Below are 22,635 nucleotides of genomic sequence, written 5' to 3'. Positions count from 1 at the left end.
AAAGCTTTCACCCCTTGTCAGAAGGTTTAAGCTTGTTACTGCACTGCAGTCACTAACCTTTCCAATAGGGTATATCACTGCTGATTCGCAACAAGCATTTACTGCTTATGTAGTTTTAACAAGACTTTTCGGAGAGTTATTTTTTGTTTATTATCTCACTGTCCTTCTCCCTCCCATCCCTCTGACCCTAATGGTATTTCCTTACCTGGGTTAGTACAACATTTTAATGGGAAAAGTCTAAGAAATGAATTAATCTTGTTTTTCAGGTGTGCTATTCAGTGGGGTCCTAAGGCAACACAGAAGCATGCTTCTGTGCACTGTGATCAGTTTTTATTAAATGAGGTCTACCTAGGCTGCATTCTACGTGAAATGTTACCATTTCCGTTAATGAACATTAGTCTGCAAAATTTTATTTGGCAGATGGTGTCTTCCCTCAACTATTTTAACAGTGATAGAAAATAAATATTCATAAGAACAGAAACAGGTGGTTATCCTCAGAGACAAGTCAAGGGAATCAAAAGTCCTTCACAGTAAAGAATGTGCCACTGTCATAAATGCTCCTGGCTGCTTGTATTTGCTTCTGTTGACCATTTTACCTACACTGCCTCGCCTCTTTCTTGAATCTGTTTTTTTCTTTTTCTTTCTTGAATCTGTTTGCTTCTTTGAGCACCACGTTTCTGTAAGTCAAAACAAAAAACAAAACCAGAAAAACAAAAACCACAGTGTGTTTCAGTTACGAGTTCTGACTTCTGCCGTGCTGTCTAAAATACCGTAAGTTCTGTGTGCCAGGTGGGTCTGTTGGAGTAGAGCTAGTGGTGTACATGACAATTAAAGTGAACTCAGCCCTGGAATGGCTGAAGGGTTTGTCGTGTTAAATGCTCACCTTATCCCTGTAAGGGCTAAGTGTGATGTATGTCCACCTTTAAGTGACAAATTACATTTTGATGTTTTTTCCCCATTTACCCCTGATAATTGCAGGAATGCTTTCAGATGGCTGCTGTCTGAGGAGGTTGGATCTGAAGTTAGTTCTTGAAGCTGCGTGTGTGTCAGGAACCTTATAGTTAAAGGAAGGTGTAGTATATGCTTTGCTTGCTATTTTGTTATTTTTCCTCTGAGGAAAAAAATTTCCTCTTTTGTTCTGAGCAACGTTGAAGAAAGCAGCAGAAGAAAATAAGTGTTAAATATGAAAGAGGGCTGCAAAAGGGAAAGAAGAATTATAACGTGGTTAAAAAAAACAAAAAAACCCCAACATGCAGCCAGGATAACTGTAAAAGTAGTTTGTATTGATTTTTCAACTTAGCATATTTGGTAAGAAAAATGTATTAATTTATAAGATAAGTACTATAGAGGCTTTCTTGAGAGTTCTCAGTTTAATACCTAAATTTTATATTGCTATATATAGTTGTAAAGCATGAAGCGTAACTTTTATGTTAGACTCCACTGAATAAAAAGCATTGGTTTGCTGGTTGTGTTTTTGTTTTGAAGCAATCCCATGCTATCATGCTAATGTTTTTTAGGACCCTGGATTAGGAGAATTCAGTTACAGTGAAAGTTAGTTGTAGTTATATTAATGCTGTTTTTCTCTCTTTGAGTATGTATATTATAAATAACATACTATGCACGTTCTTGCCATTATAACATATAATTCCCAAGAAAATCTACTTTTCTAGGTTGCTTCTTTTATCATATTTATTTATTTTTTTAGTTATAAACTGTTATGTCAACCTGAATAAGTTTTAGAAAGGGTTATAAAGCATATGATACATATTGAACGTTAGTTCTACAACTTCAGGGACATAACTGTATTGTAATCTCTGAGTTGTGGTACATGCAAAAATGTGCTGTGGTCTCACCCCAATATTTCGCAAACATTTCTCTAGCTCAAACCCCCTTGCAGTTTGACAGAACTGGGAGTTGCTGCTGAGGAGAGGCAAAAACTAGGTACAGAAGAAATTTTGTCATTCAGGTCTAATGCGTATTTGCAGTGCTGAGAAGAGAATCTTTGGCTCCTATGCCACTATTTCATATTCATGAACACTAAATTCAGTCACATTTTATATATATATAAATCTGTTGAAAGGCAAAACAAACCTGATGGAAAAATTTAAACTAAGAACTGTGTATTATCAGTGCTAAGAAAAAATATTTTCTTAGGCTTTATTTACTTAACTCATTCTACTACTAATTCCAAGATTTTCAGCAAACAATTTTATCCGCAGTTAGAAAAAACAAAGTTTTGGTACCAAATAAAAATACTATTATGTGATAGTTGTTTAACAGAGCCAGTTTTACCCGCTGAATATATTGCATCTAATTTATTGCCCTATTAGCTGAGAACAAAATTCTTCTGTATTTTTCTAGTCGATACTGAATACTTTTGAGAGCAATTTAAAATAAATGCATACAGCATTTAGGGTTAGATTTATACCTTAATTCATTCTTCTAAATGTGACTTAGATCTTAAAAAAAAAAAAACAAAACTTTTAGACTAATATGCATAATGTCATAATGTTCAGATTTTAGTGCAAAAGTGGAGTGTCTTTTCCCTTCTGCATAGTTTCTCTGTACTTATTTTTAGCATGGTTGCACGTATGCTCAATTTGCTATATACTTTTCTTCAAAAAGAAAACCACAACAGTTTTGTTACGAAGTAGGTGTCACAAAGAATTAAATGGTCAAAATGTAATTTATCACGCCTTTTTCTGGTAGGATAAATCAACACCTACTAGTCCTCTGATTTATCAGGCCTTTCATTGCAATGCTCGTTTTTGTGAAGTGTTATGTAGTGATGTTATGTCAAAGGTAGACCTTGTTCTTATTGATCCTTTACCCTCAAAGTCAGCTTTATGGTCTGTTGCAGCAAATGTACCCCAATTACTGTTATATTCTGAAACCAGTCTACGTTGCCTAGGTGGTCATATGCTATTTAATTTATGAGATGAAGAGCTACAAACTACTAAATTCGATTTTGCCCTATAATTTTTAGTATCTTTTAAAAGCGATCTGTAAAACTTTATTATGTGTGTTACAGAATTATGCAAAATATGAGGATCTTTTTATGCCTATATTCCTTGTTTCTCTTTTTTTTTGTGTGTGTTCTTGTGCTTAAATGTAGTGAAATGCTAGCATGCAATTACAATTTTGCTTGTCTTAAAACATGTTTAAGTCTAATCCTTTAGTGATTTTTGACAGAACTGTGGATTCTAGAAGAGGTTTTAACATCTGAATATGTGCTATTGCATTCAAAAATTTTCTAATAAGATTTGAAACCGACTTGGCAAGTGTTTGGTGAAGGATTTAACATCCAAGTATTCAGTATGTCATCATACTTCACTACCTGTATCTTAAAACTTCATTTCTTTTTGTAAAGCTGATACTGAACTTAAACCTGTTTTTTGAAGTTATGTGCATAACACGTCACTTTGTTGCATTTGTAATTTTCTAGGGGAATACTTATTTCATTGTTGCTGTTGTATATGAATAGTGAGCGAACTTATTGTTCAGTGTTAATAAATGTTAATAAAATATTTTAGAATGTTTTTGTTAAAATATTTTTTCAACCATAAAACACAGACTGAATTTTAAGTAACTTCTGTTTTTACTAGAAACCTTGCACAGGTCTCAAAATCAGCACAAGCCAGAGTAAATTAGTTCAACATTATAAAATACTGCTTCATGAAATTAAGAAGTTTTTGATTAAGTAGACTTTTGGCCTTTTGGAATGGAATATGGTTTCCTTTCATATGTAATGTGCTTTTTTCATATGCATGGCTTCAGTTTTTGTGATTTTTTTTTTTTAAGATACACTTTCAGTTCTGGATGACATTTAGCCTTTGACCCAGCCACTTTCTTACAATAAACAGTTTGTTGATGAGAGCAGCTGCTGGGAAGATTGCTTCCAGACTGTTCTGTTGCAGCTGAGTAAGAAAAGCAAAAGCCAGGATGCACCTTACAGCGTCGCTCTGCTGCCCTCCTGGTTCCTCTGCTCTGTTCCCGTTTGTATTGAGGATAGGGCAATGGGCCTTCCGCAGCTAGTGCTGTCCTGCAGCTACACAGGCTGCTCCGTGGCAAGGGACCAGAAACGGTAGTACTTCGATATCGAAACCGAGGAATCAAAATAAATGGCTTCTCCTGAGGACGAGATGTATTCACTGTTTTTTGTACCTCTAAGAAATTGTTCCATCCTTTAAAAAAATGTAAATACTTTTTAGGACTAAGAAAAAGTTGTCTTGTTTATTTCCTTGTTTTGTACATGTGAATGGTAGTACATGCCTTCTAGCAGCCCAATACCTAGGAGCAACACTGTTGGAAACAACAAATATTGATGTAGAAAAACAATTTGACATGTTGATTTCCTATTATCTTGTTATTACCTTATTTTATAGCCTGATTGACAGCATTCTCTTCTATACAGAAGGTAACATCTGATATATTTTTCGTTATCTGGTGACTTCTGACCTAGGCCTGCAACCTGTTTTTAGAATTTACTGCAGCTCATTGAGTAAATTAATTTTCTGCCTACATACAGTGGTCTTTAAAGATAAATTTAATTTTGGATTCAAATAGATAGTTCTTGTTCAAAGCAATGTAACAGTTACAAAAGTTCCTTACAAATCTTGCACAAGACGTTTATTAAGTCTTCCCTAGGTTTTGGACTAGGTGTTGCAAACATCAGTGGTCAAAATGGCCCCACTTGGATAAGTAACTATTTCTACTCCCTTGCTGAGATGATATACTGTATAACTGGTTATTTAAAGGAATAATTATTTTTAAAAACACACTGAAAAGGGCAAAAGACAAAGTTTCTTATCTGTGTCTTTTAGAAGTGATTAGCTTTGTTTCCCCCTCCTCGAAGTATATAGCAAACTAACTATCTGAACCACTGGAGACTCCTAAAAATCCGGTTGGTTGTGAATTACACAGTTACGAATCCCTGCCATCTTTCTAAATGCCCTTCCAAATTGTACACAATTGACTCATGTTTTACATAGTATCTGGGTTTAGGAAATATAAAAAAGATTATTAAAAAACTGAAACAGATTTCCTAGTTATGTAGTATCTTGAGAATGCATAGCAAATATCAGCCAAGTAACTACAGAAGTTCATGAGAACATGAAATGAGAATGCACCTCGGCACTACAATAAAATCTTTATGAAGTTCTTTGGGGGATGGGGAAAGGAGGGAGTGGAGAACTGGGGATTTCTCTCCTTTCTGAAATTTTTATACTAGGAACTAAACACAGAACTGTGAAAATAATGGCTCTCTGCCTGCTGGATGGATAGACTCAGACACATAGATTCTCCCCTGATTTAGCCTAGATTAGTGACCCCATTCTACGATATGTTTTCCTATTAAAAAAATGCTAAACAAATGAAAATGTTACAAGTAATCTGAAGAAGGATTAAAATCAGCTAGTGTGGCTGTGGACGGAGACTGTTTAGCTTGTTCAATTTTTATCTGTTCCCTTGAACAAGGACTGAACTTTGACATGAATTATAAGCAGTTAGTACTAGGAGAAATGTTTTATATACTTCCTGAAAATGGATTCAATTGAGTACTTCATATATTTCAAATTGGATTTTGAATGTTCGTTTTTTAAATACCCTTTGTGCTTTGCAGTTCTGTTTATTCTTTTTGTTTCCGGTACTACAAAATCTATCTTCAGGCTTACACTTATATAAATGTAAAAGGGCAACTATTCGAGCCTGCAAGCATTGACATGTAGTTTGGTAACATTTATTAAGCGTTAACGACATGTGAGAAGTATTGAACCACTGATTATGACAATCTAATGAAATTTCTTAGCCTGATTGCTTGATGGGAGGGTGACAGAGAGATGGCCTGGCTTTGGCACACAAACACAAATCTGGTATATACAGCTTTCTTAAGCCCTGGTGAACAAGTGAAAGATAGCCACTACAATTTCCTTGCCAGTACTGCTGGGAGCAGAGAGTGGCCTTTCTCCCATCTTTGTGGGTGTTTCTGTGGAAGAGGTTACAGCAGGCCTCTTTTTGGGCCTCTTTCAGTTCCTCTGCGTAGGCCACGATCACCTAGAGATTACCTTTTTCTTTCCTCATCTGAGCTGTCAAGAAGTTATTTTTACTTTTGTCACTCTTTCCCTAAAGAGAGAGGAAGAAAAAGAAAATAATACCTGTCAATGAATTCAGCTTAGTGTTCATGGAATACTTTACAAAACTTCAGTAGAAGGTAATATGTACGTGCTAGGGTATGAAAGCAATGAGGTTATTATATAGCTTCACATTCTCCATCATCTGTATTAGAGTAGGATTTTTTGGTGCAATTTAATATGTGTTTAACATTTTTCTATATTGACAAAGTATGAACATAATTTTAAAATGGGTTTATGCTAGCATTATGAAACTGTCATCTGCTTCAGATCTCAATGTATGCCATTATTACAGGAAGTAAAAACATAGACAGCATCAGAAAAGCATTTTGTGTGCCTCATTAGTCAGAAATGTCTGCCAAGACCGTGCCCTCTTGTGCTAATAGCTGACTTTTCCTGCTGCTGGCCTCCTAAGTTGCTAGCATTCTGGGCTGGGGTTGCCACTGTAGGTGTGCTTTTTGCTGGCGCCAGCCTACGGCTTACTACCACGTTGGACTTCAGTTTGTTTCTATTGGATTCAAGAGATGCTATGGAAGCTCTCCAGTGGCTAATTTAACACCTTTAAACTTGTATGCCTGTTGAGCAAAGCTGTGTAACAGAAGGAGGATATACTTTCTGCGTATACATATGCATGTGTGTATTTATTTTTATATTCTAAATTTGAAATCAGATTTCAAGTGCTGTGCTCTCTTTATTAAAATGTTTTCTTTTCTATCAGTGCTATTATAGAAGAATTCCTGTGCAATGTGTATATTTAAGATCATACCTGAAACAAGTAATACTCATTTGAAAATGGCCAATTCAGAAAAAAGCAGGTTAGACATATGAAGGTGTGGTGTCTATTAAGGTGCTTGTGCTCAAAATGAGCTATTCGTGTTCTCCTCTAAAAGATCAGTACTTTGTGCCTGCGTAATATCCATTTGTGTGGAGTTAATAAACATATAGCCGTATGTGATTTAATCGATACATCAATTAATAATAAATCAATCAATACATTAACTGCAGACTTCTTAAAGTACAGTGAAGCAAAACCAGAGGCAGTTCATTGGAAAGAATTAGATTTTATGAAAAGGAAGAAGAAAAATAGTTAGATGTCCCAGCTATGTATTCAGAAAGGGAATACTTGGCCTTACTTTCTCTACACGCAACAGCTAAAATAGTTTATTATACTACAGTCATAATATTGTGTCACTGGTAGAGCATCACTATTTAAATTTGTCTCATTTTTCCTTCCAAGAAAGTAGAGAGCTAACTAACTGATGTGTAATGTTTGTTCATTTTATGGCATTATATTTTTAGCTTTCATTTAGTTTCGCCTTCATGTTTTTAATAAAAACCAAATGAATTTAGGCTGTGACTGGAGTTTTGTCTCAACAAAGAATTCCATTGATATAAAATTTAAGATTTATCGTTACAGAATTTGGTAGAAAAGAGCAGCTCCCAAATATGCCTGATGGGGTCGGGAGGGGGAGAGGGGGAAGTATATAGCTGTCTGTCTATGAATATATATATATAAGAATAAGAAAATGAAATAAAAAAGATACATCTAAATAGAATATAAGAATAAAATCTTGGATTTAGGTTTATTTGTAACCATTTTAACTGAAAGTTTATGTGCTTTGTGTATATGTCTCATTGGCTGATAGAGCCCAGGTGCAAATAAAATCATCTCCGTCAGGAGCTATAATTTTCTGTTATTTTATACTACAGCAGAGGAGGGTCCATATGCAGCTGGTTTTTGATCTTATGTCTGCCTCTTTTTTCCTTTTTGTTCAATCTCAACTGCTAAATAAGCATTAGGAGAAAAGGAAACTAATGATTACCAAGAAAAAAAAAAAAAGATTTTTAAACAGCAAAGGAGAACTGTTATGTAGCAGTTTCTTCACACACCTGACCAAACTCTTAAAATCATAGAAAGCAGATGTTAAATCATTAACAAAATACAGCTTTTACTCTTCCTTCTTTACACCGCAATTACCATTTAAACTTTAGTTCAACAACTTACAGCATGAGACCTCCAACCCTCGATACAGTGACCCTAATAAACTTCTGTGCTGATCGGTGGAGGAGCTGAGGGTACATAGCATGCAGTAGCTGAACTCTTCATTTCTATGGATTTTGTGAATTGACATCCACCAGATTTCCTTACCCACTTCAGAAAAACTTTCCAGTTAGTGACACTTTGAGTCCAGCAATCAAAACTCTGCTTTTTCATATGTTTGCCTCTCAGTACCAGATGAGTGAGGCTGTCACCACCGTGAGATGCTGCTTCTTTCCATGCTCCTGCCCTGTGGAATTCAGGTTGCACTTCGGAGCGTGTGGGAATTTCTTAGTGAGAAGTGGTGGCTGGCTCCTATTGCTTTTCTGCTTTTTATAGTTGATTTTTACAGTGGGTTGAAAATACATTGTGCTTTTGCTATGACTAGAAATCTTTCCTGTTCTAGATGTTAAATTTCTAGTTGACTATTTTAACCATGAAAAGCTGATTTAGTCTCTTGCCATCTAGTCGCTCAGCCAAAATGTCAAATTTCATTGTTCCTTTAAGAAAGGAGATGGCAGTATCTTTTGTTTGAAGAATGTACATATCAAATTGGTTTGAGAAGAGAATGGTTTCATACATAAGCAATTAATTTGTCTTGACTTGCATTCTCCCTGCCAAAAATGATGCAGTAATGATGAATAACAATTTTAGATGTATTTAGGCCACCCTAAAACATGTAGTTACTATACTCATGAAGTATATTACTGATAATATGCATAGTATTGACTGCAGCATGATTATATGTGTAAGTAGCTGCAGACAGTGTTGTGGTTGCCTGAATAAGTGACAGCTACAGCTCTTTTGCTTGCATACTCGTTTAAAGTTTGTACCTGCATGTTTTAGGATTTTGATAATGAGCTACAGGCCAGGGTAAGCAACGGCCAGGATCTTGGGTGTTCCCTTCCCTTTTGTCTCTGTTCCGTGCCTTGCTTGACACACCTGATCTGGTCCCAGAGGTATGTAAGGCCAGGCAGTTCTTGGAACCAACACTTTACTTTTAAATGGCCACCAGAGGTTGCTGCAGAACGGTGCAGGCAGCTGGGGATAGGTTTGCTTTCTGCCTACAGCCAGTAAATGGTGTTAGGTTCCCCGTTTTGAATTCAAAGCTGCATCCTGAGCTTAGCAACAAATTGCACAGTTCTGTTTCTGACGTGATTATATTCTTTTCCAATGGAGTTGAGGCAAAGGTTAGCCCTGACTGTTGTATATATTTATTTCATTACAGGACAATGTTCTTCTCTTTGTGCCAGTATAACAGTGGGGACAATAAAACATTGGTTCAGCATCTATGTTTCTGTAACTTTGAGTTTATGAAGTAAAAACTAACTTTCCTAGTGTGTATTTGGACAAGACTTGAGAATTTGCTAAAAATGTAAACTTTTTTTCTTATAGAAATTTCTAAAAATCAAATGCTGCTTTTGATTATCTAGTATTTGTGTTTATATTTTTGATCAGCTCTAAAAGTATGTATACATTATGCAAAAAATTAGCTTCATAATTATACAAATATAACAAATCTTAAATGATTCAACATGCATTAGAAACAAGAAAATGAAATTATATAAACTAAAACTCTGTGGGGGAAAAATCACTTGAAAGTATATGCTCAATAGGATAAATGTTAGGAATTGTGTGGCATATCTGTAGTAATGTAACATTACACATAAATATAAGTTATTTCAGTCTTTTCAGAAAGTATGCTGTGGCAAAAGTATGCAGGACTTTCTGATATATAGTAACAACACTTTCATTCTTTGCTTAAAATGTAGCAGTACTTTAAGCATCTTTACTTTTTAACTTAATTCCTGTTTCGGTAAGTCTGTAAATCCATCCTTATTGGAGGTAAAATTATGGTTTTGTGTCTAGGAATTGCATGTTCAGACAATCATGCTAAATGAAATTCCGTGTTCAGAAAGCAACAGGAAAACACACTTTCTGCTTAAGCACAGTTTTGATATACTCCCTTACAAGAACTAGAGCTATAATTTTTCTAAATATCAGTTACAGCTAATAAGTTAGTGTGTGTGTAAAACAAGAAGGATAGTGTGTAAAGAATTTAGTAGCAGTCTGTTGAGGCTATGATGTTACACGAAGTGAAGATACAAGTGGTTCATGCAGATCAATTCAAAGAAGTGCTCGTAAAACCTTTAATGCCACATCATCATGTATGATGCAAAAAAAGAAGGAAGAAAATATTTAAAGCATATTTTAGCCAACAAGTTAAATGCAAAGAGTTTAAATGGAGCTTTACAAAATGCAGAAATGAGAAGTAGTTTATCTGTAACTAAAATTTACCTACTGAGTCATTCTTAGATTGTCTTGTCCTAGAAGCTAGTGCTTGATTGCATTCGGAAAAAGAATGTTTCTTTCTTCGTGTTATGCTCAGTATGTAGTATGACTAAAAAACTATGGGGGAAAAATCACTTGAAAGAATATGCTTGAGAGGATAAATGTCATACTACAGAGCTACAAACCAGTAAGTCTGCTGACATTCAGCACACAAAGAATGTCACACAAGAAACAGTGTCCATGTGAAACTTGAGAAAGTGTAGTTTCCGAGTATGGAAAATCCATAGAAAGGTGTTAGAAACAGGACCACTTTTCTCATTGATTTTTAAGTTACAACAATGGGATTTGGAAAATTGGAGTAATTCCTTAGATAGATAACTATTTATAGGAAGTTTGCTCTTAATTGCAGTTTGTGGGTTTTAAAGAGTTGGACTGGAGCTCAGGGACATCATATTCAAGGGCAAGAGAACTAGTCTTTAGACTAGTATAGGAAACTCTCAGAACTGAGGTTCCCAGATCCTGCAGTAATGGGAAGGAGGGGCACATACTTGGGTAGAAACTGTGCATCTAAGAGAAGTTTTTTATTTAAAGGACAAATGTTTTCTTAGAAAATGTGAGGGCAAGAATCACTAATACATTACGTTTGGTAGAAATGGAGTGTACATTTTTTTGTGGTTTCATATAGATCTTTCGAAATAGCTATTATTCTGAAAATGAGACTGTAATTATGAGGGCCAGATTTAGAATTGTGCCCTCAGGTGCAATTTGGGTTGCTGTGCTCATCTTTTAAAGTTTTAAGGAGTCATTTGTCCATATATTCTAGTATCTTCTTGTGTTTCGTATACATTTGCTCCCAAAATGTTCTTTCAGTTCAAATCTATGTAAATTATTGATAGCTTTAATCAGTGATTCATTAGCTTTTACTTTTAGCTCTTCTTTTTTCTGTTTAGCTTCCATCTAATTCAGTTTAAATTTTTATTTGAGAAATTATGTATGTGTGATAGATACTGCTCTGTTTCTAGAAGGAGCAGAGCTCTTCAAAATGCAAGCTACATACTTAGCAAAAAGAAGTCCCAGCATCTGTGTTTATGGGCTGTTAACTTGCAGTTTCTACAGAAAGGGCAAAAATTTCATACCAAATCTCTCAAAAACACATTACGTATCTCGGGAAAGAGTTCTATGAATGTGTAACAGTTGTTTCCGGGCATTACCAGACAGGTAATAATCACAGTAATTCATCTCTTCGTTTCACATTCAATAAAGCATATTTCTAAATAACCTAAAATAAAGGAGAGGAAAATAAAAGGTTTGGCATGTAGATATGTAAAATCAGTTGTATTAGATATAATAAATTTTATCTATGTATCATATACATGCATTTCACATCACTGAAAATATTTTGCAACGAAATGTCTACCAGCTGTGCCATTGGCTGTGACAAGGGAGCATACTTACAACTCCATTTTGTACACTGGTATAAAGTTTTCTTAGTTATGTGCCTTCTTGTGTTATAAGCTTCTGCTTTAGCTAGCTTTTTAAACAGCCACTTTGGAGTAAGGTAATAGTTGTGAAGCTTCTGTTAGCTGAAGGTAGCCCTTTTAACAGGTATTCCGCTGAGAAATCAGTAAATGTTTTTCTTAGCTGCTGCTTTATCCTTCAAATCAAGTCTTAGCAGTGTGTTGAGAGGCTTGTAGCAGAGAAACTTAGCATGCCGAAAAACCTGCATAATACAGAAGTGCATAATACGCACTCCATGTTTCGGTATCTAACAGAACCACCACAAGTTTAAGCCTAATTAACCCACAAAGGAGCATGGTCTCAAGATTAAGAAGAGTGTACCAAATAGTCAGGTCAGGCCATTGTAGAACAAGCAGCAGAAGTTGATCTTCAAAAAAGAAATGAAGTTATTTTTTCCCATTTTGAAGCAGGAGGTGGTTGCTTGAATGTAAATATTCTCAGAAGAATGTTTGTGTATCTTTCTGTATGTTGGTCCATATTTCTATGTCTTATTTCCCTTGTCCACAGGAAATCCATCTTACATTCCTGAAATGGCTTGAGGAAAATGTAAATGCTGAAGGATTAATAGAATCCAGCAAAGTGTCTCTTAAATTTGTTTCATCTTGTGAATCAAAAATGGAGACAACTCCATCTCTGATGTCAGTCATCACTGAGATGGGAAACTTCTCATCAGAACATTTCAGCCTGGAGACGTATCAACAGAATCTGCAAACAAAGAAGCTTGGAAAGATTCTTCTCTTTACTGAAGTTACCACCACAACGATGAATCTTCTAGATGGGTAAGACATTGATCCATACCATCTTGGGTAAGATTTCTGATAGGAATTCACAATTATAGAAATGTTCACAATGTTTGGAAAGAAACATTTTTCTCTTTTGTTTATTTGTCACCTACAAGATACTCAAAGTCAAAAATGCTGATCGTCTATGAAATAGGACACAAAAGAGAGATCCTTGTGTTCACAGAATATTAATTGATAGTGTATAAAATGCCATGCTATAAAGGGTGCAAAACCCTAGTGTGACAGCTTCTTACTTGGCAATTGACTTTAATTGTTAATCTTGCAAATCACGAGCATTATCACAGGAATGTTTAAGGTATTAAATGTCCATATTTAGGAGATTACATACATTGTCTAACTCAAGTTATTTTCTGTGCTAGTTACATAACAACAGTAATACCAAGTAGGTTGGGGCCTGAATTTTAGCATTGCTGTTTTCTCTCATTCCATTTAATGTCCTTTCGCTGAATATTCCACTAAAATGCTCTTTGGTGTTTCTTAAACATCGGTTAGGGTTGTGTTAGACGTTCTTTCATCATCACATAGATGACCATTGTGAATGAGTTGTGAGATACCTTTGAGAACGTAGTTTGTTAGAGTTTTGAATGGGATTAAGTGATATGAAAATCACAGTTAGTAAATCTTAGGTTGGAGTCTATGTACAAAGACTATACTGTTATGTTTCAGAACATGAAATAGTCTGATGGAAAAAACTGTCTTTAAGAAGCTGTTCCTCTTCAGGAAAGATTTTTTCTGTGTGTTTCTACCTGCAGCTCTAACTTTTCTTGACAGCCACTTTTGAGTATCAGTGTTAATTTATCTGCAGAAATTGCAGGTGAATTTTACTGTTGAAAATAACCTCAGTAATTTTGTTCTGGATTTTCTTTTTATCAACATCATCAGTTAAATCGCCTTGAATGTTATTGTAACTGATTAGTTAACTAGCAGTAATAGCTTTACTTCTCAGCTAGAGAGCCTAAATTGTAAGGCTGATATGTTACAGAATATGCCTTCTTGCAGGTAATAAAGGTGATTTGTTTTAAAATATACATACACAAAAACTGTGAATGAGCATGCATTAGAACAGTATTACAGTAAATCAGTGTAATTTTACAGTTGACACTGTTCTGATAACTAAAAATTACCTGAAATTAAGTATTTATAGTGTTTATAGATAGAATTTACAAATGATAATTTGCCCTAAAATTTTGTAATTTAGAGACAGTTCAAATCAAATAAAAATTTCTTTAAAGCCAAACTGTTCTTTGTGCATGCATACGTACATGTGCACACACATTAAAAAACGTAGCTATCCAGTTTTGCCACACCCCTGCCCCAAATCTACATCCTAGTCCTACGACTGATTTGACAAGGGCTTTTGGATGTAGACAGACATGCTATTTCAATAGAGCCCAAAAATAAGTGTTTTATTATTATTATTGAAGCATTTGTAGTATTTACATGTAGTATTCAAATCATATTCAACTCATAGGATTGAAAGCAGACTTACTGGTAAGAAACTGAAGAAGTGATAATTTAATATGTCAATACTTTTCTTTCTGACAGTTCTTTGGTGGTAGTTCTCAGTAACAGTATCTACATATCCCAGTAAGATGAAGTATATTATTCAAAGTCAGTGAATTTATTTAGATATCACAAGCTAAATAGAATAATGTCTGGCCAATTTATTTACGCTTATATCATCCAGAAGGCAAGGGAGATGAGAGAAGGGGTCTTGGTTTTTCGCTGAATCTGGAACCTTTACTCTTTTATCTCTAAACTGATGTCCCAGCAGAGTGTTCAGCTCACAGGTTGCTTTCTTATGTAAGTAGTCCAAATGTGATGAAGTGCTTGGAGATGTGGGTCTTCAAGATTTTCCCCGTTGTGATGCAACTCAAGTAGTAGGTTTTCAGATAAGATGTAAACCAGAAGTTCTTTCTCTAAGCAGCTTTTACAGGGAAGGTGGTCCTACTCGGATTATAATTTGAGTGATTAAATTTCTTGTAGAAAGTCTTTTGTTTTAATAATTCAAAATATTAAATATGATGGTTGATGATATTGTAAATACACTGTTGTCATAGATAAAATAATGTTGTCCATGTGATTTGCAGTTCAGCAAAGTACCTTGAGATTTCACAAATAATAACAAGTCATAAATCACTAGAAATTGAGGCAAATATCTATTAGATATTTTATTTATTCTTTTTGAAGAAAGAAGTTGTCAGTTTTTAATGTACTTCCATAAGAACCAATATGAATGTGTTAAGGTATGTAATATGTCAGGTTTAGGATATGTAGTATGTCACTTGCCAGTTCAAAATGAAAGTGTATCTCAAGAAAAAGAGTTTCTTTCATTGCACAAAAAATAAATTCTTAATGATCAGTTGTAATTCCCAGAAGAAAAAAAAATTATACCTTGTATAGGTAATCAAATATTGCAATAAGCAAGTGCTACAGGATGGAATCTCTTAGATTTTTCCAAAGTTTGTGATGACAGAAAATGTGACACAGCCACCTCAAGAACTTAATCCATGGGATTAGTAGTGAATTGATTTAGTAAATTATTTAGTTAGTAAATTACAAATAAATGTAGCATTTAACTTCCGTGATTTTAGGTTTTCTTATACCTCTCCCACAAACTGAAAGTCAAATGTTTGCCTCTCTTCCTTTTCACTTCCCCAAACCTTCATACCCCAAAATTAAGACATCGAAGGAGAAAGTGGGCTGGAACTAATTTAATGGCTGAGTGACCTCACAGTAGAGAAACAGCCGGAGCCTAATAGGGGTCTTTGTCTACATTTCCACCCTGGCTGGTAACGTGCCAGTCAAAAGTCAAGCAAGAGAAACAGGTGGAAACTATTAGACCTGTCATAAAGTTTGAAAAATTGATTCTGGAGTCTAAGTGAATAGATTGAACTTGACAGTGTTGTCCTAAAGATTCTAAGGAAAAATTCTGTAGTTTAATTTGGAATCCCTTGATTGTTCATTAGCTCTCCAGATGGCATGTCTTGACATTTTGCATATTAACATACACACTTTATTATCATTGGCATACATTTACATGTCCTAAGGTAACAAGCAAAGTGTGAATTCACCTGTAAGTATCTAAAATTAAATGGCATTAGTCTAATTGGTAAAGCAAAGATTTGCTTAAATATCGTATAGTTTAAAATAGTCAATATTGCTTCTATGATTTCAATTTAAAAGCATTAAATTAATCATAAGACTACATTTAAAGCATTTAATTTTTTATTTCTTAAACTAAAATTTAGATTTTTTACCAAAGATAGAGGCTTCCCTCTTATTTTGTTTTGTTTTTTGCTGCAAGGGAAATTCTTTCTGTAAGTCAGAAAGAAATGTCAGAAACCTTGTGTATTTCTTCAAAGATATTTATCCCAATAGCACCTGACCAGGTTAAACTTTCCAGAAGCAGTTCCACTTTCGTTGTCTCCTCTTCTCAAAGAATGCCTGAGGTTGTATGACTCAAAATGAAACCATTATTTTTAAGGATGCATCTGGTATGGTGATGCAAGTATTGAGTTGTGGAAACGAACTTACTAGGCTCACAAGACCTGAGGTTGATAAAGAAATATTTCTAGCACGCTTTAATTAGCTGGAATGGTTTCACAACCATTTCATTAAAAATAAATTAATTAGGTATTCAGTTCAATTTTATTCTTTACCAGCACCTAATATCTTGTTTTAATGTTTTATTTGGCAGAAGATGTGATTTATACATTACTAAGCCAGCATGTGATATATTGTACATAAAATGCCATTGTGGATCCTGTTTCCCTAGTATTTAAGAAGAACAAAGGCAGCTGTTCCTGTGCCATTGTTAGGAAGAGTTTGACACAAATATGGTGAATTTTAGTGGGAATGAAATGTGGGAGAAAATTGCTTTCATAATTGCTGAGTGGGATTTTTAAATAAAATGTCAGTTTAGAGTAAACAATTTTCAAACAGTTAAAATCTTTGCAAAAGAAAATCCTTTACGTCGTTGGTGCCATTTTAGTTTTTCTTTATGCTTTTCAAGATTCATTGTGCCACAGCTTTAATTTTGGCAAGTGAGCATTAGGACTCAGATTTTATTTTTAAAATTCATGTTTTATGTTTAAATACACGTGCTGCTTATGCAGGTACGAGTTAGTGAAAAGTAAGAGCAGCTTATAGTTGCAGGAAATTGGGATGGCAGTTCAGAGGCACAAGCAAGCTGAGATTTACAAACTGTATTTTGTACCTAGTGGGTGTTTTTTTTTCAAATCCTTGTGATGTTTTACTCTACGTAAACACAGCGGCCTCCTGTTTAGTCATTCCATGCACCTCAGTGATCTCTTGTATTCTCTGTTTAGACCATGTTTTTTAAGAAACAAATTGAAATCAAGATAAGCTGGGGGGGGGGGGAGGGGTGGTTTGAAAAGTGGTTTGGAGACAGAAATTTGGAATTAACAAAGCACATGCAAAATACGCCATATAGTCACAGTGGTTGTATTCATTCCATCATCAGGCATATCTGTCTAAAGCCTGACCTCTCAGGTATTTCCATCATAATTCCATGATGACTGGACTATACGCACGAACTGTTGCTATTGCAGCTATTGGCTCAACTTGATTGACCATTTTCTTTAAAGCTATGAAAATTGTTTACTGCTTCTAATATTATTTTAGCTAGCCATGTCTCATAATCTAGGCTCAGCTGGGCAGAGGAAGCAGTTGTGCTGTGTAGTCAAAACCAGCTGCAAGGGGGCTGGTTTGGACGATATTTGCAAATAGGGACCTTGTGTTTTCCTCACTTGAAGGTGTACAGGTAGTTGGATTACAAAATCTTCAAATGGTAGTCTTTGTCTCGTATTGTGATGAGAATATCCTAGTACGTTAATAGTCTTCTGTAAATAAATGTCACCAACGTGTTTGTAAAAATTACCCCTCTGCATCCTTCCCTCTTAAGAAAGTGTGTTAGCTAAAAAATGCTGTGGTGGTCAGGAAGGATGCCTTTGTCTCAAGAAATTGCTGTTGGATATTTAAAAAATACGTGCTGATAAACTGGTCAGTGGCATTTAAATGCTGTATGAGTTTTCTATGTAATTTGCTACAGATACATAACCAAAAAATATTTTATAATTTTGGATAGCCAATCCCTCTTTGCGTAGAGGACTCTCACAAGTGCATCTCTCTTTTAAAAGCTAAGATTCCTTGGTTGTCTTTGTTTGTTAAACTATGTTGTGGGATAGGAATACTTTACTTAACAAATACTTAACCTAAAACCTAAAGTTAGATACTAGTGCCAGTAGACTTGCTTTTTAAAGGATTTCATTCTTTCAACCTATATACCTCCCATTTAACTTAGCCTCGATATAGTACCATCTCCCTTTGTTCTTTACATCATTGGGTTTACTAATTTTTAAACTCACATTTATTTTATCTATAGGGTTGAATTTGCAACGGGGCTTTTTATTCTCAAAAAAAAAAAGAGGTAGCACATTACATTGGAATAGCTGCTTCCATGATTGTTTTTCCTGATTTTTTTTTTCATATTCAGTATTTTGTGCCTTTCTTTGGTCATAAAGATTAGCTCAAGTAACAGGATATGTTTGTTGCCCTTAAATTAAAATCATTTCAACAGTAATTTTTACTAATTTAGTTTTAAATGTATATTATTTCTGACTTTATTCTTCCATTCACTTATTGGTACTGTTTTGCATCATCCAGCATTAGAGAAAGCTGTCCCTCATCCTGATAACACAAGATCATACAGGAATTTTTGTAATAGAGCCAAGAGTCTGTTCCCTTCCTTGCCTGTATAAAGTGAGGAATTCGGAAGTTTTTGGCACTGATTTGGTTCTGTGCCATTCCCAGACTCTTCTCTGCAATAGCATTTTTCATTACATGCATGCTGAAAGATTTCTGTATTAGGATTTGTCATCTCCTTTGCGTCAATTTTCCTTGCCTTTCTTTCCACCTGTTGTGAATGGTTCGTAAGGACGCTAAACAATTAGGTCCCTATTTTCTTGTCACGCACCTTGTGTGTCTGATTTTCCATGGAACTGAAGACAAAATATGTTTCTCTTTATTTTTTTGTTATGTAAAATTAGTAGATTTTCTTCCTGTTAATGAAGTGGGCCTCCTGCTTGCATGGTTTTTGTCAGCACAGGGGGAGGTTTGATGTTCCCAAAGGGGATTGAGTCATAAAAAAAAAGATACCCGTTTTGCAGAGCAATTAACCCACATTGAACTCTTATAGTATATTGTATTACCCTGCTGCTGGAAGTTCCTGAACAATCCGTATTGTCGTATGAATACACATGTATCCTTGGGACACTCCTCATTTGTTAAATATGAGTGGTAACCCTATAAGACTGCACAGTTAAAATGATAGCTAGAGAATGGAAATAGAAGGGTTTCAAGAAAATTATCTTGTTTTGTTTTACATGGAGCTGTTTTCATGCATGCATTTTAAATCAGACTTTTCATATTAAGATGAAAAAAAATAATGCTGAAATTAAAAGCCATCACACTGTTGAAAGAGGATTAACTTGAAAGAGTTGTATGTTAGAGTACAATGTATGTAATGGAACGGAATACAATATAGAATATATGGTTATCTAATCACATAAATTATAACACACATTACATATATATTATTGTTACTCATTTGCTAACTTTGTGACTGTCAATTCTGACTTTGAATTTTAAATTTGGTCTAGTAAAAACCCTGTTGCTTAAGCTTAAATTGCCCAGAAGCACTTGTGTGTTACTGTTTGCACCTCAGTGAGAAAGAGCGTTAAGTTAGAAAGTTAAGGGTTTGGATAGGAAGGCATGAAATATAAAGGTTATGGATAAGGAGTTTCTTTGTACGAGGAGAAAGTAAAGAGATTTTGATGCTTTTTCAATCATCATTTTGTAGCATATTGTTAAGTATAACAAAGTCAGTTCTGTAGTGTCAGTGTGGATGTGTATGAGGTAGGGCTATCATTGTCTTCATCTCATAGCTTTCTGCGCACTGGGAAATCTCCCACCTTATTGCCATGGGTCTAAGTTCAAATTGGAATATTGCCTCTGATGAAGTTTTACGTTTATAGTAATAAGGAAAAAACATAAAATAAGATGGGCGGAAGTTAACGTAGGACATGATCCATTAATGATCTATTGATTTTAAAAGGGTAAGGCACAGCAAAACTAAATATGTTGATAATGTAGTCAGATGAAACAAACTCCCCGCCTCCGTAGTTAACCTTGCTGAGTAGCTCAGGGCTTGGGCAAGTCATGGACCTGCATTCCTCCCCATACCTTTTTACTGTAGTTGAATCACTAGAATAGTAAAAGAATAAATTAAAGGTGTTGCAATCAGGTAAAACAGAATAGCAGTTAGGTAGTCAGATGTACTAGGAAGAGGATATCAAGTGACGTGATAATGCATTCTGTTAATGGGTTACCCACAATGTATGGAGCTGAGGAAGTCCCAGTTTAGGAACTAGTAAAGAATCCATTTGGCTGGACACTGCACTTGTTTCTTACACTGTTGACCTATTAAGGAGATGTGTTGGAGATACTCAGCACTTGCAAGTTCCAAACAGACTCCTTGTTTTTTTCAGAAAATGGAAATATGGGACAGGTTGGAGAACTCAAGCCCAGTATGCTTTGCTTTGGAATTCCTCTGACCGTTGTATTTGCTTTAAGGGATGCATAGGGCCTACTTCACTTTTGGAAGTAGAATTAACATCTACTGAGTAATTTTTATCTGGTTGTTTTAGGAAGCTGATGGGAAGAATCCCTTTTCTCAGACATGGAGAGAAATGTGTTGTGTGCTACATTTTTACTTTATTTTCTTTGAAACTACAATAAGGATCCAAATTCTGAACTAAAATTAAATGCAGTCAGACAAAATGTGAATTATTGTCTGGAGACGCCAGTTTCTCATTCTGACTGTACATGGAGAATACCATAATCATGTTTCTTAGAAGTTCAAAGTTAGGTCATGGCTTTCAGTTTCCATTTTGCACATCTCCATCCCTTTGCCCTTGCCAAAAAAATAAAATAAAAAATGGTTGGATTTGCTACATCGTAGGAGCTGAGAAACTTGTGGCATTACTGTTCTGAGGAAGTTTAGACAGCACCTGTTCCAGTGCTGTTAAGAATAAACATACTGATTTTTATTCTTATGCTGCCAGAAGATAGTAATTTGGTTTCAGAATAATTCACTGATTGTTTTCAGTGCCTAAACCTTTCAAAGCTTGTGTAATTTCTACCTTAAGCAGTAAAACAAGAAAATCCCACAGAATCTGAATTCTTTTCTTAAATCCCACTGGCCTAATTTATTTTCACTTATACTCCTAGTTAAAATATTTTAAGAATCTGTTTGTATTCAAACGAAGGCTTGCATTTATCACACCTCATATCATTTAGCCTAAAATGTCATGGCCTGTAGAATGGTGTGTAAAAACCGAGGTTCCCCCACTGCAGTTTTGTGATCCCCAGGATTGCTATAAAATACAGTACCTCATGTTGCTTTCAAAAGAATTTACTAGCATTGTTCTTGTTGCTAAAGAGTTAAATGTGGCAGAACTTCCAAATGTTTTTTGTAAACTTCAGCTGATGCTATTTTAAGGATGATACTATCTTACATAAAAAAAAAAAAAAAAGAAAAGAAAAAAACCACACAAGTATTTTAAAGGTTTCTTTGCAAACACTGAACTTTCATTCCATCTTTCGTTAAAGAGTTGTGGAATACAACTGGAGACTCTTCTATAGACCTTTTTCATTTTATCTGTGTTTGAATGGATCATCAGTTTGTCCATTCGCAGAGGAAGAAGAAGGAGAATACTGAAAAGAAAACAAGAAGAAGAAAAAAAAGTAGAGATGGAGGCTGAGATATAGGAAATAGGAAATAAAAATAAGGCATTCAAGGGAAACAAATCTTATCTGTGTTTGCTGAATATTTCTTTAACAAATGTTAGGGAGAAATGAGTGGCATGTAAAAAGATTGCAGTATTAATTGGGGAAAAATCTACATGTTGTCAGAGTGCATAGCAAACCAATTACTGATCAGAAACCTGATATTCCCTTGTTCAGCTGGCGAATTGTCTACTGAAAGATCCTGTACTGTTTGGGTTTGTTTCCTTCTGAAGTCATAGAGGCTGGTAGTAAATCCACTTAAGCATGTGGTGGTTCCATTTCTAATTTTTTTGTTTGAAAACTGGGGAGTATGAGGAATTTATTTTTTTCAGGTTAAAAATAATTTTCTATACAGTCGCATATGAATCTGCAAATTATGATATACTGCTTTGCTTGTTTATTTTTAGTCACCCTTTTAATCTTTTTTACCATCATAAGCATCTTTGAATACGTAATCAGAATCCCACAAACTGCTTATATTTCATGTTTTTAAAAATGTGGCTTACAACATAGTACATTATACTTTTTGGATCTTGTGTAATCCATGAAATTGCATGTTGCATGACAGTAGAAAAGCTTCAGAATTCATTCTACCTGACTGTAATGCTTTCCACCCATTAATTTACCAACTTTAGTCAAATCCTAGAATAGGCAGTTAAAATATCAAAATGATATTTCATTGACCCATTTCTACAACCCCCAAAACATATTGGTAAACTCAGATGGCCTGTGGGCTTAGTTAAAGAAAACAGTATATTTTGTACTATTGTATTTATCTTTCAGCTAAAAGATTTCATCCATATAATGATTGTTAAGCCCAAGACTTGATCTTCACATATGTCTAAACTATTTGGTTGTATAAACTGGTTGCTACAGAACCAGTTTCCTTTTAAGGATGCATATTGTGCAATATGATTGCGGTGCTGAAACTGAAATTTCTGAACACTGGAAGAATAACGTGCAGAAAATGTTTTAGTGGCTAAGA

The 22,635-nt window shown here is 34.9% G+C and overlaps 1 protein-coding gene across 2 annotated transcripts in view; it reads left to right on the top strand.

Moving 5' to 3' along the window:
• Nucleotides 1-22,635, top strand: part of HLCS (holocarboxylase synthetase) — a 126,661-nt gene that overhangs the window by 30,922 nt on the left and 73,104 nt on the right. For both annotated transcript variants that reach the window (XM_080602808.1, XM_080602809.1), the window contains one exon: nt 12,484-12,755. In XM_080602808.1, coding sequence (XP_080458934.1) covers nt 12,484-12,755 — 272 coding nt within the window. The remainder of the gene's footprint in view (nt 1-12,483; nt 12,756-22,635) is intronic.

The sequence above is a fragment of the Anser brachyrhynchus genome, assembly GCF_964034855.1.
Source record: "Anser brachyrhynchus genome assembly, chromosome: 1".
Taxonomy (NCBI): domain Eukaryota; kingdom Metazoa; phylum Chordata; class Aves; order Anseriformes; family Anatidae; genus Anser; species Anser brachyrhynchus.
Note: the sequence above shows the minus strand (reverse complement) of the source record. Positions and strands in the feature narration are given on the sequence as shown.